This window comes from Poecilia reticulata, linkage group LG5 (genome assembly GCF_000633615.1).
Source record: "Poecilia reticulata strain Guanapo linkage group LG5, Guppy_female_1.0+MT, whole genome shotgun sequence".
Taxonomy (NCBI): Eukaryota; Metazoa; Chordata; class Actinopteri; order Cyprinodontiformes; family Poeciliidae; genus Poecilia; species Poecilia reticulata.
The window spans coordinates 26,841,692-26,858,897 of NC_024335.1; the positions used below are offsets into that span (position 1 = coordinate 26,841,692).

The following is a 17,206-nucleotide window of genomic DNA, read 5'->3' on the forward strand; positions in this document are numbered from 1 at the left end:
AAGCCATTCAGTGCGTGTTGGCAAGACTTCCAAATATTGAGCAATTACAGTCAGAGCAAGAGGAATGTTTAAGACATTTTAACTGCAGTAAAGATTTCATGGCCCTTATGCCCTCTGGGTAGTTTACAGCACTTGCAATTTCTGGAAAGCTTTGTACCATAGCTCCTTTCATGTTTGGCCAAACGTTAGTGGTTGGGTAAAATCAGATCCAATCGTTTCAAACTTAAGCAAGGCCACGCCTCCAGGCAGCAATAGTGACTCTGTATGAAGCAAAGTGTAGACCAAGGAGCTGTTTTTTATTAGGCTAACAAAATGCAGGTTTGAAGGTGAAGTTTCTGGAGTTTGTCATTACTGGGAGAGCCATGGGTGTTGTCTAAAATCAGCTTCGTCAAGAGGGAGATTTAATTTTCCAGAAGGACTAGGCATCGGTCCACACTGCCGAACATACCTATAAAAAGCCCTATAGAGAATCCATGGGGTATTGTCGAAAGAAAGATCAGAGAAACCAGAACAGAAAACGCAGAAAAACCGCAGACTTAATGCAGTACTGCATTGGTGCAGTAATTAATGCCAAAGAAACCCCAACGGTTAATCTAAAGTAAATGGACATACTCTCGTTAGACCCGCATTTCTGTATAAAAACATCTTTAGTATTATTTGCCTTTATCAGTCTTACAAAACATTGTGAATTTCTGGGAAACAGAATCTTAGGCTTTCATTAACTGTTAGCTCTAACCACAAAAAGCAGTTATATTTATTAGCCTTATATTTTTAAGGTCCACCTGTAGGTTTGCTATTAACTGAACTTCTTAATCACAGGCAGACATCTATAGGTTTAATTACAGCAGCCATAAAATGATGTGGTCCATTTACAAAGGACAATATCTATCAGATCCAAATAAAGAAATGTTGATGAAAAGAAAACTCCAGAATAATTTGTTAGTCAAATGTGATAGTTCAGTTGTATGGTGCCATAATATAATACATATTCCCTGTAAAGTTTTCTTCAGAGTCTCTCATGTGTTTGAGTAATAAATGTTCTCATAAGGAGAAAAGTAAGAAGAGTGCTCACTGGTTTGTCTGTGTTACCAATAAGGAACCATAAAGCCATTTAACATTCCTGTTTTTTGTCCAGACAGTGTGGTTACATAATGTTACAATCATTATTACTATGTGGAAGTGCATTTCTGCTTTCCAGGATGTGGCCCCATAAGCTGTTTATGTTACAAAAAATTGTTTTAACTGACTTTTCTCCTTTCAAAAATAAAGAAAAAGCTATTTGTGGTTTACTTGGTTTAATATTTCAAAGATATGTATGGTTTATGTCTTAATGTTCAGTATTTGACCTTTAGACATGGTATAACACAGAACATACCTTGCTGAGCACATCAAAATAAAGTAAGGCTGCTTTGGACTTTATTCAGTATGTAAAGAACTCCGAACTACACACTCAAATATTGAGCCTAATTCACAAAAAAAGAAAAACCTCTGCTGTACTGTTCCTCTAATATCTCACAATGACATTTAAGTATGCAGCAAAAAAGTAAAATCTTGTAAAGAACTAATTCTTCCATGTGGACGTTTAAAATCTTAGCAGAGGAGCAAAAACTGACCCGCTCTCTTCAACCGTTTCAGTTATTTTCCAAAGAGAGTCTGGAAAAGCAGCTATAATTGAAGTGCAGTGGGGAAAGAAACACTCTAGATGAATGTGTGTGTTATCAGCAACTCCAGCCCTGCTGCTAATCTGCCTTTCCTGAGCAAGATGCCTGAGAACCTCCGTGCCTCCAGCTGAATAAGTACCTGCTCTCATGCCGTCTGTTTGACATTTCCTGTCTGCTTCCCCTATCTGGTGTTGAGGTCATAAATGATCTCCCTATAGATACCGATTCTGACATACTCCTAATCCTCATACTCATGTCGTTCGCCTTATTACTGATTGCTTTAAGATTAAATATAATTTAGAAATTTGAAAATGTGACTTGGACTGCTTGAGGATTTGTGCTGCTACCATCCAGTGCTGATGTTTTTCTTATTTTTAGAATCTGATACTGCTTAGCAATAAGAATGATGGTTTATGCATCTGATCTTAGAGGCAAAACATATTTTTACATTGTTCCCATAATAGTTTTTTACTATAGTTGGCCTTTTATTCAATAAAACATAAAAAATAAGATTTAGGAGGTGTATAAGGATGTGTAGTAACTGTGATTACTTTGATTCAGGTTCTCTTTTGGGAGGGAAGCTCTGAGCAGCGTGAAGCAGACAGGGTGAGGGTTACCGACAGCACGGCGCTGCTCTCCGGTTTAAAGAGCAGTACGGTCTACCTGATCTCAGTGAGAGCCCAGAACAGTGCCGGACTTGGACCCTCTAGCCCCTCCATCAGCGTCGCCACCAAGAAACCACGTGGGTGCACACCAAACACCAGACAGGAATCCATCATCTTCTCTTATTTGCTTGCAACATCGTTTTCTGCTCTTTACTTTTTCCTTTATGACCAAACAGTTAAAATCCCATCTGTCTGTAGAATTAACACATTACTGCAGGCTTCACAGCAGGTAGCTAATGTGATGGTCAACTAGCTAACTACTTGTCAGACTTCCAGTGGTATTTTTAAAAGTACTTGTATTCAGTACACAAGGTATGTTTATTTTAGAACTATATAATCTTTTTAAGGAAAAAACAGTAAGCTTTTTCAAATACTAAAAACATTTAAAAGGGCAGTAAAGTTCAGGCTGACTTATGCATGTGGTTCATAGCTGCGATCCATTTTTCTTTTATCATTTTTTTATCCCAGCTGAAATTTCAGAAAAAGGTCATATTTGTCCATGATATGCAGAAATGAAATGGCTTCTTTGCCAAGAGATTTTCTGCTGCTCATGCTAACCTGTGCCCAAGGCTGAAGTCACTTCCACCTGGTATCTGAGAATCAGAAGTGGAGCACATAGGAGAGGAACAAGCTGCTGGGGCTCATGTGAAAGTTGCAGAGTCAGATAGCATCACTTTGTGAAACAAGGGAACAGGTCCTGTGATGTTCAGTTTTAGATTTTAGACATTATTCTCCCTGGAAACGGTTGGTCCCCTCATTCAGACATTACATTATCATGCAAAATATCCAGCGCTACTGATCAGGTAGATCTGTTTACATTTACAGTAGGATTATCCCCTCTGTATGGCTAAAATCGTTTTAATAAAACTGGTGGTTTGACTCAATTAAAATATTTTATGGCGTTAATCACATTTTAATTGCAAACGATATATCAACAAAATAAGCAACATTCTCAATTGAAAAACTGTTTTTGCTGCTAAATTATTGAATAAGTAGATGTATGAGTTCCACGACAGAAATGTATTGTTTTTATTCAGTTATTTAGATTAGTCAGTCATCAGATTGGTGCCAAGTGTTATTATAATCATTCAGCTTTGAACTGTTTCAGGAAGAATTGATCATTCATGGAACATTTTTGAAAAAGTCCTTCCTAAATAATGCTGACTGTGGATGCTGACGTTAGCATGAGAGGCTATATTAGGCTTCAATAGCTTCATTGATAGGTTAACTCCAGCAATTTGCACACAATAGTCTTTTCCAGCATCCAATCAGATCATTAAGCAAAAGTGGTCTAAGTGAAGCGACTTTGTCCTATTGCTGTTGTTTGCAGCTGTCGCTTGTGTGTCAGGTACACCAGTGTTCCAGAAACACATGAATACAAAGGTTTCACTCAGAAATATTCTGTTAAAAAAAAATAAATAAAAAGTGACCAATTTTTAACACTTTACAATCCATATTAATAAATCAGACCAGAATGTGACTTCAGTATAAAATATTTTCTGAGACATCTGAAAACAGGTTTGATGTGCAGAATCAACATCTTTCTATGTGCAGTCTGCTGCCTCACTTACAGGAAGTTTCAAGGGTCTGTATATATATTAGAGCAGACGCCAGAAAAGACCTTCAGAACTTTAGTGCAGTTTTTCGAATATCTTTAAAAACCAGGAAACCTATCAGATGTATCCTGATGGGTGAGGCGTTAATTATGGTTCATCAAAAGTGAGGGCTTCTGTAGTAAAAACTATTGATTTGATGAATTTACAGCTTTACAAAAACAACTGCATATGACAAGATGCTCTCAGAACATTGCATTAAATCTTAATATGCATTTTTGCACTCAAGGATGATTGTAAATTTTCTACTAAAGGTATGTTTGGCCGTTTTCTTCAGTGGTTTTCTAAAAGATTACAGGCTGATAAATATGGGAAATGGAAAACCAGTTAATTGAAACAGAGGAAATGTAGATACATATTATGAGTTTTTAGACTATTAGACAATTTTGGCAAAATGCAGGACTTCAATAAAGAAAAATTCCTATAATCAGCGGTGGTCTGACAGCTGTTACTACTTCAGATTTTTTTTCTTTCTACTCTGGAATGTACTTTCATTCCTATTTTCACTTGATTAAAGTTCCTTTATATAATTAGAGCTTTGACTTTCTGTCAGTAAAATGAAATTAAACAAAGATTTCTCTTACGCAGTATTTTAATTACTGACCATGATTGTTTTTCAGACCTTTATATCTGAATCAATGTTTTGGTAATATTAAAAAAACTCAAGGAGCCAAGGTCTTAATGTTAAAAGGACCAGTGTGGAAGCTTTTGTTTTTCTTTTTTAAGCCATTCTGTTACAGATTTGTTGGCGAGGGATTAGGTGAACTGAACCCATGAAAATATTTCTATCTCTGTTGATAGAAAAGCATAAAGGTCTTCTCGCTTTTCTTTCAAAGCAGACAAAACATGACAGAAGCTGGACCAGAATAAAAAAGGGACGGTTTAATAATTCTATTCTTCTCTTGTCTTTGAAAATAGACATGTTTCAAAATAAAGGAGCGTCTTCTGAATATCTGTGGCATCTGAGGGGAAATGAACAAAATCTGAGGTCAGGTCAAAAGTTTTAATCGTATGAAAAAGATACGTGTATACACCTTCTTTTTTGTGTGTCTCACTATTTCATATCAAAGACATTTTACTTTGAAAGGTATGCAGAGAATATAAAAACTGTTTTTAAATGATGAATTCATTAAAGGTAAAAGTCAAGCTAATAACTGAACTGAACCTTAACTGCTAAGTTTTTACGCTCGCTTGAGGGCGTCCGAAGATGAGTAAAGCTGTAAAGGGAAGATGGAAACACATTTGTCAAATATGTTCTGATGTTCTGAACTTTCCCAGTCATCGGTGGTTCTGTGCCTTACCTGAGAAAAGTCCAAAACTCTAGCATGGAGAGGAGAACTCTCTCCATTTTTTCTGATTGCAGCCTCTCTCCATCTGGTTTGTGACAGCTATGTGTATCTGATGAAATTATGTTTTGTGTAGCCTGGTTGATTTTGCTCCAAACCAGTAGATGAAAATAGTCCTATTTTGCATTTTTCGTTTTTATGAAACTCTTTTTGGTTCACCTGTCCTTAATGTTTTCACTTTTTCTCAGCAGACAAACACATGACTGATTAGTGCCTGACCTGTAGAAAACTCAAATCGCCATTGGATAGTTCCATGTCCCAAACCAATGCTGAGCAAAAACAGAGCAAAAGTTTATGTCACATCTGCCAAAATACATGTTGAGGATCCCTAGGTATTGTTGGAAAATATTCCGTGAACGGAAGAAACGTCCACAAAATTGAATTTGGTGGTATGTGTGTGTTGGTTTTGCCACCAAGTATGATGAAAGCAGTTTTTAGGATTGAGAGGGTTAGGGGTTAGGGTTAGGGTATCTTATCTGAAATCACTGTGATTTCAGATAGCTAAATCATACTACCATTGAAAACCTGCATTTTGTAATTACACACTATCGGTCTGATATTAAAATCTATTGGATGATTTGAAACATTTATGTGTGACATAAAAGCTATTATATTAAAAAAAATGTTAAATTGCTTTAGTCATAAGAAGTTGGAGTGAGGTTTGGAAACATGGGGAGTTTCTAGTGTTTCCACTAGTGTTAAAAAACACAATTTCCCAATTGCAGTGTTTCCATTCAATAAGAAATGCAGTTAAAATTGCATGTGAATAAGTTCATTCATGCAATAAGTCATTAAAAAACCTGCAGCACCATCATCCTCCAACCCACTTCCTGTTGTCTTCGTCTTTTCCTCCAGCTGTAACAACCAGCTTATGATCATATGACTCGTGCAATTTATAAAGTACATGAATTTTGATGTATGTAGCCAAGAAACCACTTCAACTTAGCGCAAAAACTATCAAAAAACCTGAATTTTTTCAGAGGTCCTGTGTTTCCATTAAGCAAATTTATTTTTGAAGTTCCGATTTTTGCAATTATATGGTCAATGGAAACGCAGCTATTGAGTTGATCATGAAAAAAAATTCTAGAGTCAAAACGGAGGCCATCTGTTCAATTGACAGGAAACCAACCATAGATTGGCTGTAAAGAGAAATGAAAATATTGCAAAGTCCAGAACCAAACCTGAGTGCAGCCCTATTAGATGACCTCAATGTTATAAAAAAGTATAGATCAAAATTCTCCTGCAATGATGTGAGAATCTAATACACAAAAAACAACTAATTCATGTTGATGCTGCTAGGAAACGTGAAGCTACAAGCTAATGAAACATGAGGTGCACTCATTTTTTAAGTGACTGAGCACACAGATAGGACTGATGTGATTCTGGGTTGAATGAGGACAAAAGAGATCTCTTACCACTCTTAGCACTTGTTTTATAAAAAAGCAGCGGTAACATTTGAGGCGAGACCTCAAAGGCGAATAAAATAAAGCTTCATCTTTTTCTCTGTGCAGCACTACAAATGCTTTACTCTGAGTCCTTTCTATGGCTGTAATTCCAGAGTGCAGCTATTCTTATTCAAGTTTTCAATGAACGCTCCAAGGTCTTGCTGTTTTTACACCGCAGAATAATTTCTACATTTTTAGTTCTGAAACAGGTCTGTGTTTTTGATGCTCTTTTTAATGTCGCTTCTTGAATATTTAGACATTACGCTGGCATTTAAATCATCACAGATCAACATACAAATGCAAAATAATTTTTACAGCTGTTTCACATTTTGTCACATTACAACCACAAGCTCTGTATTTACTGGGATTTTATGTGACAGACCAACAGAAAGTAGTAAATCTAAAAAGAAATGGTGTTGTGTGCATATTAGTCCCTCTTTTCTCCAATATCATTGGAGATGTGTGTAGTTTTGGGTGTTTTCACTCCTGACAGTCTGGTAGATTTGGTTCCCTTGGGGAACAAAACTACATGTTACATTTTCAATGTGAAGTGAAGTAAACCCTTTGATCTAACTCTTTACATTCCGTGGGGCCGCTGCACCAATAACCATTGAAGGAGGCAACACCAAAACATCTGAAGAAGAAACTGAGCTCAACTTCCTTCTTCACCAAATGTAAACAAAATGGGGTTCCATCAGATTTTATAGGTTGTAGAATTTCTCTTTTCTGACCACAAGTTATATCCTGCTAGCACTGGACGCGCGTTTGTCTTGGTTAGATTTACTCAGGATTCCCTTCACTACAGTCTGCTCCCTGCTTTTGGAGCGGTCGCTGGTTCGCTTAGCGACATGCGTTGGAAGCCATGTGAGTTCACTTCAACCAAGGTTGGAAATGGACCAAACTTTGCCCTTTTGGTTTGCATCAGAGTTCCAGTGCGTATTCACACCCCCCCAGACCTACCAGCTGTTCTAGTCAAACAAACAAGACTTTGATTAAAGTGGACTAAATAGGGCTGGCATGAATTTCCCCAATCCACCTAGTTGCACAGATTTGTTAGGGTGAATTCACACCAGCCCTGTTTAGTAGCTTTTTTTTATTCATATGTTTATTGATATTTTTGCATATGGAACAAAGGTATTTACATATTCCAGGGTGTAAATGTGTTGAGCATAAACAAACTGTTTACACCATTGACTTTAAGATGCATGTTTTCAAGAACAAAGAACACACACAGAACACCTCCAATAGTAAAACACAGTGAAATAAAACTAATGGTAAAAACACACACACATGTACACCTCTGAAAAGAAAAGAAAAAAAATAAAAATAAAAGGAAAGAAGGAAAGGCGGATGGTGGTTTGATGGTTGATCCACCATCATTTGTCGACTTCAACCAAAAATCAACGATTCTAACTATTTTTTAACGTTGATTTAACATCGTGTGCTAACTGGGTTGTCTACTTTTTATTAATTCTGTCAAATCTACAAGAGTTGAATGAACTAGAGCTATTTTTTAGCACTTAAAAATCTGAAAGAAGAAAAAGACAGGAGTGGGAACTCTTTCCCAGCATGCTTAGCGGCACATTGAGATGGAAGTGTGTTACATTGATCAGACTCTTGGGTGTTAACATAATTGTTTATTTTAATGCATCTGGTAGTTTGCACAGCTTGAGGATAATGTTCTGTTCACACTAAATGTTTTTGAGCAGAATTTATTGTGATGTTTAATAAAATTCATTATGAGAGCAGAAATTTTGTTCATACAATTTGAAACTAGTTTAAATTAAAATAAAGTAAAATAAATAGTTGTTTTAGCCTGATATTGTGAGTAAAAATCATAGAGAGATGTGTGCCCCTTAACTAGGTGAGGGCAGTTTTTTTTTCTTGCATTCTGTGAAATAATTATTTGGTTTAATGTGCATCATTAAGTTAAAACTCACAATTCAAGATTAATAAACTTAAAAAACAATGTTTAGACAACTTGTCTCTTGTTAATCAATTTCATGAACTATAATGCGAGTTAAAACCAGTGTTGTCTTAAAATGCATTTTCAAGGCAGAAGGTGGATTTTTATTTTCAAGTTAAACCACCGTCAAATGCTTTACAGTGTAGATTGTGAAAACACCCTTGAAAAACAGAAGCTAATGGTATCTCTGGAGGAATTGCACAGCTCCACTGCTCATGTGGAAATTTATTTTAAACAAATCTGACCTTTGTGGAAAATTAGCAAGAAGAAAACCATTGTTGAAAGAAAACTCAGAGGTTCCACTTGCAGTTTACCAAGAATTCATAGCTTGAGTGCTATGGATTCTTTGTACAGCTTCTGGAGAATTCCACAGTTTTAAACAATATTGACAGAATCTGAGCACTACTGAGGTGCTTAATTGAAAAAAGATATATAGGCATATATATATATAGGCATGATTGCTGCTTCAGGGTGGACTTTTAATATTATCCCTTTTACTCAGTGGTTTCACACATGAACAAAACCGATGAACAGAAGCACGAGTCTTCTGTGTTACTTCAGTAAAAATCAGCTAAAATCTGATTTAATTCAAATACTTCATGATTAAAAGGTGGCCTACCGCAGAGGCAGAAAACACCATAGATAACATCGCTTTAGTCATTCATTCATTAACATTGTCCGTTATAATTTGCATATCTTACAGCACCAAGCCAGCCTCCGGGGGTCATTGAGTGGAACCTGACCAACTCAAAGATCTTTCTGAAGTGGGAGCACGTCAAGGCGTCGCAGAACGAATCCGAGGTGACAGGATACAAGGTGAGTTTTTCCAGAGAAACGGGAGAAGTGTGGAAACAAACGTGGCCTCGGCAGCTGTCATCTCAACAAATGGCTTTCTCATTGCGGAGGAGAAACGAACCTCGGCAACCTCGGTGTTACAATATGGATTGGCCCTGTCTGGCCCCTTCAAAATTAAAAGATCTGTCCCTGATGATACAACGAAGGGCGTCAGGCTGCAGAGAGAATTCAGCTTCTTCTAACCAATACAGCGCTGAAACCCATTTGATCCACTTTGCATACTTTGTGTGGACGAAAACAGTTTTTGATTATTATTTTCACAAATATATATTTCTTCTCCCGAGATATGCGGCCTCGGTCATTTAAAGATAAGCCTCCTGTGGAGCTGTGGTATAAGCTCCACAGGAGATATGCCTCGTTTATTAAAATGCCTGATGCAAATCCCTGTGTTTCTAATATGTTTTCATATTTTCCAAACTATGCATCCAATTTTCCGTCTTCATGTTTCCTTTAAGGGTCAACACAGGACACTTTTATAACAAAGACACATTATGACTAAATGGCTTAAAATAATGCCAAAGGTCCTGTTTCATGTCCTCGTCTTATTCAGTCTTGACTCACTAGAACAAATTATGTCCTCAAAAGACATTTTGAAATCTTAAAAGGCTAAAAGAAATTAGCATTTGACCACAGTGACATTTCTGAGAGTAGCCCTATTTGGGTCATTTTACAACTCATATCTGGGTCAAATATGGATCAACCCAGCACTGGACTAGTTTAACAAAATAGGGTTGGATTATGTTTTTGATGGAATTTACTTAATTAAGTTTTCTCAAAAAATAAGTCAGTGACTTAACATGATATTAATTTTAGCAAAAAGGGGGATGAAAAGACTTTTTCTTATATTGTTATGCAAATTTTAATAATATGTTAAGTTGTAAAGTTTACATACAGCTCACAATATCCGGATCTCTGGTTACATGACTGTGTTTTGGGAAACTCAGACTCTATAAATATTTTTTTGTAAAGATCTCATAAATCTCACTTGTGAAACCTGAAGACCAAAGACTGTTGTTTTTATGTTTACTTAATCTTTTATTAATGCAAACCAAATTGAAACCTTTTGTGTTTTTATAAATCAGATGTTCCTTAATCTCAAACCATGTTTTAAAAGAAAGACATCGTAATTTAAATTCAGTCAAAAATCATAAAAAATAGATTTTAATGATTTTAAAAATCATTAAAATAAATTGCTTTATTTTTGGGCTAGTAGTGAGCTGTTGAGCAGATGCTAACTTTATTGTCATTAACAACTAACAGTTGGCTGGTCATTTACAAGCTGAACTCAATTATATAAAAGTTGGATAAAAGGTGACATGATCGTTCTGACTGAACGCTTTGAAAACTATTTAATATCATTTAGTACAACTTGAGGCAGTGGCACAAATTAGATTTTTTTGGGGCTGAAAAGATCAGAATTAGGCTTGCCATGAAAATACAAGATATGGATCCCACATAGGTAAAAAAAAAATAATTGGGTTAAGATCGTATTTGCCTGCTGTGTGATCATAGCCTAAGAGTCTCAAGCATGGACACATCAGTGTGTCAAGCTGGCAGCTTATAGTTTAATATCCGACAGCCAGTGTTTTACCACAGAATTACCAGATTTTAAGCTAACAGGTTTGCAAGACAGAATAAACTTTGACAAGGGTTTAATCGTAGTCCTGCCATGTTTTGACATTGATTATTGGTGTAATCTTGTGGCATTAGAACTCATTACCCCCTAACCTAACTGCCTGCTAGTGTGGACTTTCTGGGTAATTATTTGGTCAAAAAGTGAATCCAACTTAGCTATCACTTGTTTGAAGAAGCTAATTAGCAGGTGAAAGGGCAGTATTATCTCAAGTGAACTAGCCCTAGCCTTGGTCACTGGTGTGACATTTTGTCATCAACACAACTAACTGACATTAACAATGATATCCAGCATCATTTGATCATCTTACCATTTCTTATGTCAGCATGTGAAAGAAGTCTGATTGTTTTATTATAGAGTGATGAGTCTTCTCTTAGGCTAGCGGTTCTCAACGTGGGCGGTACTGCCCCCCAGGGGGTGTTCAGAGGACGGCAGGGGGCGCTGGCGGACATTTTTACAAAAGGGSGGCGCTGGGATGCCTTTGGGGGGCGTTTGGTCGAAGGTAAACTTTACACCTTAAATGCACAACAATACCAGTTTAGACTTTGAGCAACTTGGTAAAACTGTATTGTGTAACATTAAATCACAGTTGCTTGGCTGCAACTGTATCGATGGCAACTCTCCTTCTATTCAGTGTTTGTTAGCTTTTGTTAGCTTCTTGGCGCAGCTCCGTTCTCCTGCTACTGGTAGCTAAAATCACGATAACCTCACTGTATATCCCTCTGAAAAATGAACCCATTTAAATAAAGAAATCGCTGCATGGGTGATACCACGATAGAGAGCGTTCATTTTATAGCGTTAACACCGGGGGTGTAAGTGGTCCGGTATGAAACCAGTGTGATAGAACAACGTACTACCACCGCACTCGGTGGCGCAACTACACACACACACACACCCTTACCTTAGTGAAAGGTAAAACTTGCTACATTTACTTCGTTATGTGCGCGAGGTGAAGGAGCGTAAGGCACACTGAAGTGTATGGGAAAATGTTATCGGCACTCCGCCCCCTCCAGACGGGGTTTTGGCGACCCTTCTGGTGCTGCGCCCCTATGCGTTGCATGCGCTGCATACCCACTTTTTGCGCCACTGACAGCACTTTTAAATTTCAATAATCAGAATACAGAAATTGTTTCCGTTTTAAAAGGTTTATGTCTGTCTGCCTTTTCCCCATCGATACGCTTCCCGACCCCCCTGCACCTTAGGGGCTTAAAAAAAAAAAAGACGCGCACATTGTGCAAAACAGGAGAAGCGGGACATAAAACGGAGCGACGAACTAGATGTGAATTATGGCATAAAAACAGAGAATCCGACGCTGAACAGTGAAAAACTCAACATATGATGTGAAACACATCATGACGATTAGGCGGCGCAATGATCAAATAAATCTAGCAACAGGAAAGAAACTAAAGTGGACATAGCAATAAACCAAGAGAGGATAATACTAATCAAATGAAACTAAATGGAAATGAATGAAGAACAAAATGCAAGAATAAACTAAGAAACTAAAGTAAATACAGAGGAGTAAACTGGTATTGCAAGACCTTTTGAGCAATAATTAATACAGAGGATGGTATGGCAAGAATAAACAGACACTATTTCCAGATAAAAGGTAAAATAATATTGTTGAAGTGCCATGGGTTTGTTGAGACCACATCTTGTCATAAATATATCTTACAGACCATAACAGTAAAGAACTTATCACTTATTTATGTTTAATTAGATTTGATATATTTATTTCTTCAATATTATTTTTCACGTCAATGTTAATGTCATGAGGCTGATGACTCCATGACACTTTCAATTTGACTCATTAGGATTTGATTAAGAACCAGATTTGTTCTTTGTAATTTCTGTCCAGTAGAACTATTAATCTATAATCAATAGACAGGTCTATATAAAGATATAATCCATGTTTCTGTCTCATATTTGTATGGCATTAAAAGGACCTGGGACTTTGGTTTTTTCACTAAAAGCTCTGGTTTGCACAATAAATGCCATGTGGGTGAAATTTTATGGATGATACTCTGATGTCCCATTCTCCTGAAGGCAGCACAGAGCTGCACCACCAGAAACCGACAGAAACACTGAAGAGAAGAAGAGTTATGATTAATGTAGTTACAATTCTATCCATGTTTTAATGTTCCAGAGCTCAGTTGTTTGGAAATAGTTCAAAGTTTTAACTGGCATGTTGTTCATCTTTTATCTGGTCATTTTGTGGAATATTTAACAACTAGAAAATGGCACAAAATAAGAATATTTTTTCCACTCTGATTGGCTGCAGTTAGGCCTACAAATTTTAACTTGAATGTTCATTGCATTTTTTGAAGACACCTGTGAAAATAATTTCTGTTCCTATGACTTTTTTGTTTTCTGGGAAATTATTTTTGACAAGAAATACAGAAACATGCATAAAAATCAAAACATCTACAAAAGTGATAGTATTATTAATGATAAAATAATGGTCAGTGCAAAGTAGCCTGCAAATTCTTTGGTGGGGGGCGGTGAGGGACCTGGATAAATGCAAAGGGGGCACTGGCCCAAAAAAGGTTGAGAAACACTGTCTTAGACTCTTGTCTAATCCAACAAACTGGGTCACAATTACTGAGCCAACGTTAAAGCTGTTTGAAACTGCCTGGCTCTCTGAACAGAACAAATCCAGTATTTCTGCTTTGTTCTGTTTTTTATATACATTCTGGTGGGGCTGGCCCAAAGTTGTGTGAGATGTTGAGCAGAAATTAATCAAATTACTTGAGTCCTCTCTTCCTATTGAAAACTTAACAGCACTTCAATACGGATTCAGTTTAATGAGGCCAAGTTTAACTGTCTAAACATCATATTGTAACTATGGTAACAACTAGAGGTGTGCCGATCGATCGGCCACCGATCATAATCGGCCGATTTCCGTGAAAACCTGCATGATCGGTGATCGCCCGTCACAGTCTCGTTGCCGATCGCACAAACCGATCACCTGCATCTCATTTCACAGCCTGCCTGTGCAGCTGGTCTCCTCTTTCCTTCACACTGCGCAAACGCGCAGTAACAAATCCTAAGCGATGTGGAACTATAACGCACTGAGTGAATGGGGAAGTTTGCGTGTTGCGGCGGAAAATTGAAGCACGTCAAAATGCATCAACACAACGAAGCTAGTATGGCATAAAAACAATGTCATACTTGACGGAGTTTGGCTACATCGAGGCTCACTGCAGTAAAAAAGACATGGAGGATCAGATAGCAGGTAAAGCAGCGCAGAGCTACAAACACTCACCCGGATTAGCATGATGGTCAGAAAGCTAAACAAATAACCCGCAAAATTATTTAAGTCTTTGAGCTGCGATGTAAGACGCTGGTTCTGCTCTCGCTGTTGAACCGCTGCTACGCGCTACAGGTAGTAATATTTCACAGACGGAGCGCCGCTTCTGCTCCACCTGGTAGTGACTCTCACACCGAACCTCTGCTTGAAGCTGCAGCATCTAACTTAAAAAATAAATTTTACATATGTATTAAAACTTTTGCTGTCCAAACATGAGACAGACAATCTCTGAAAAAATAATCRATCTCCTCCCTGTTCTGCATAATTACTCCGCTCAGTCAGAAACAGCCAMTCAGAACTAGCAGTAATCAGCTAGCCGCCATGCTATCAGGAAGTTTTCATTTGGTAACTCAGGATTGTTTATTGTAATGGAACCTGTATTTGCCTTTGAATGTTAAGTTTTATGCTTGAATTTTTTGKCAATGTTGAGAGGTTTTATTTTGACTCTTTGCATTATTTAGCCTCTTCAGAGCCTTTATATGTTATCAGACTATAGTATTACCGATAGCAGTACAATTTGCACAATGCCTGTATGATTTTTTTCTTGGAAAAAGTTATTAAAAACAAGTTTTTGTCTAAATTAAAGTGAATTCATGGTTCTTTTTTCCACATAATGTAACCTGTAGTGCTTATGATTAAAAAAATAATAATTATGTGATCGGTATCGGTGATCGGACCTCATGGGTGATCGGAATCCGAATCGGCAGGAAAAAACCTGATCGGCACATCTCTAGTAACAACAAGCATAAAATAAGGGCTGAAGTAAACTTGCCAATTCCTTTAAACTCTTAATTTAAAAATGTAAACAATACAAAAAATAATCTAGGCTAAAATCAAAATCTTCTTATTCTCAAAGCAAATATAAAAAGGCTAACTCTGGTTTTATGGAAAGCTCTGGATGGCTAAGCAGTGGCCTAGTCATTTCTTCCCCTACCCCAGTCGATCATATGAAGATTTTTTTTAATCATTACCAATGTTGTCCTTCAGGTTGTGTATCGCCAGAGCTGGCATGGCAGGACTACAGTACTGCAAACCAATAAGACCAGCGTTGAGCTGGGGGTTCCTTACGGGGAGGACCACGTCATCGAGATCACAGCCCTGACTGAGGGGGGCCATGGAACCAGCAGTGGGCCCATTCACATACCAAAGATGTCCAGTAAGTTTCAAACACTTTGCAGTCTAGAAATGATCAGAGGCAGAAATAGACAGAGGAGCGGTGGGAATGAACCAAACCCCAAAGTGATGCTGTAGGAGCTTTACTGAAGGTCATCAGACTGCACTACAAAACTCCAAAATCAGTGTTTGATTAAACCAGAAATAAAATTAAACATTATTTAAAAACTGTCACTGTCTGTTTTTAGTATGATCTGAGTTTGCTTAAAACAGTGGAGAAACATGAATAAAGCTGCAGTAGGCAACCTTTATAAACCGTAGGTTTTTTTCTACATATTTATTACTATTTTGTGACAGTTTAACATAATACAGATATTTATGAAAAAATCAAACACCTCTACCAGCAGAAATACACCGCTTGATCTGAAGCAACCAATCAGAGCCAGGAGGAGGGTCTTAGCGCTGTCAATCACACTCTTATACACGCTGCCCAGACTGTTCAGACCTCACCATAGAAAATGTTTTGCATTTTGCCAAAACTCAGATTAAATCAGATCAAATTGTTCCAACAGATTATTGTAACAATAGTTATAATAAAAATACAAGTTTGACTTCAAACCACTTTTTTTTAGCAATTAATATCTACATCTATCTACATGATGACAGAGACTCTGGAATCAGGAAAACCAGTAGACCTCCAGTTTCCAACAGTTGGTTCCTCTTCATCACATTCTTCATCATCAGAAATATGACTGTCTTCTTAAGAAGCCTCACCATAACAGCACCAGCTGTAATCTGTTGTATTTAGAAAATTATTGTATACAATGTTTGTGATATAGTGTAAAATAAGCAGTGGGTTACAGCGGATTACTCCAATTACCCACAAGTAAACTGACAGAAACCTGCAGCATGAGAGTACGACATCTTCCATGGTTTAGAAATATCCCGCCTGAGACACTCCCACATGGAAAAGGGCGATATGGAGTTGGAAAATTGAAGTTTTATGATATCTTTTGGTAAAATTGTGATAACAAAAGTAATTACGATCTGTTTATTGCTTCTTTTTTAGGTTTATTGCTTCTTTTTTAGGTTATTATTGCTCAGACAATAATAACCCCACAAATACAAATACTACTCTTAAAATATATTCCCATGTATAACACGCTTCTTTATAGCGTGTTATACACACTATAAAGCGTGTATAACGCTATAAAGCTGGAATAGCGTGTATAACACACTTTATAGCGTGTTATACACATTCCAGTCGTGTATAACACGCTATTCCAGTCATTCCAGTCATTGAATGACTGGAATGTGATTCCAGTCACATTAAGAAGTAATGAGCCAAACCACACAGTAACTGCATTGAATCATGCTTTCAAATGTAATATGTGTAGCCCTCACTTAAGCAATGTTGGTAAATAAGTGAGTTTGGGTTCTTTATTTCAGTATACTCTCTTAACTATTTAATTTTAATCTCTCTCTAATACTTTTGGATCGATCAGCATTGGACGTTACTAAAGTAAGTTACACTTCACACCATGTAAACCATACAAACCCTCCTTTAATTAGGCAAAATAATAATAAAATAAAGAAATG

The 17,206-nt window shown here is 37.1% G+C and overlaps 1 protein-coding gene across 5 annotated transcripts in view; it reads left to right on the top strand.

Moving 5' to 3' along the window:
- cntn6 (contactin 6) overlaps positions 1-17,206 on the top strand; it is a 167,851-nt gene that overhangs the window by 149,036 nt on the left and 1,609 nt on the right. For 4 of the 5 annotated variants that reach the window (XM_017304949.1, XM_008410157.2, XM_017304950.1 and 1 more), the window contains 3 exons: positions 2,223-2,403; positions 9,400-9,512; positions 15,482-15,650. In XM_017304949.1, the coding sequence (XP_017160438.1) occupies positions 2,223-2,403; positions 9,400-9,512; positions 15,482-15,650 (463 nt within the window). Of the gene's footprint in view, positions 1-2,222; positions 2,404-9,399; positions 9,513-15,481; positions 15,651-17,206 lie in introns of those variants that run through there. The other variant, XR_001776630.1, reaches the window with a different exon arrangement.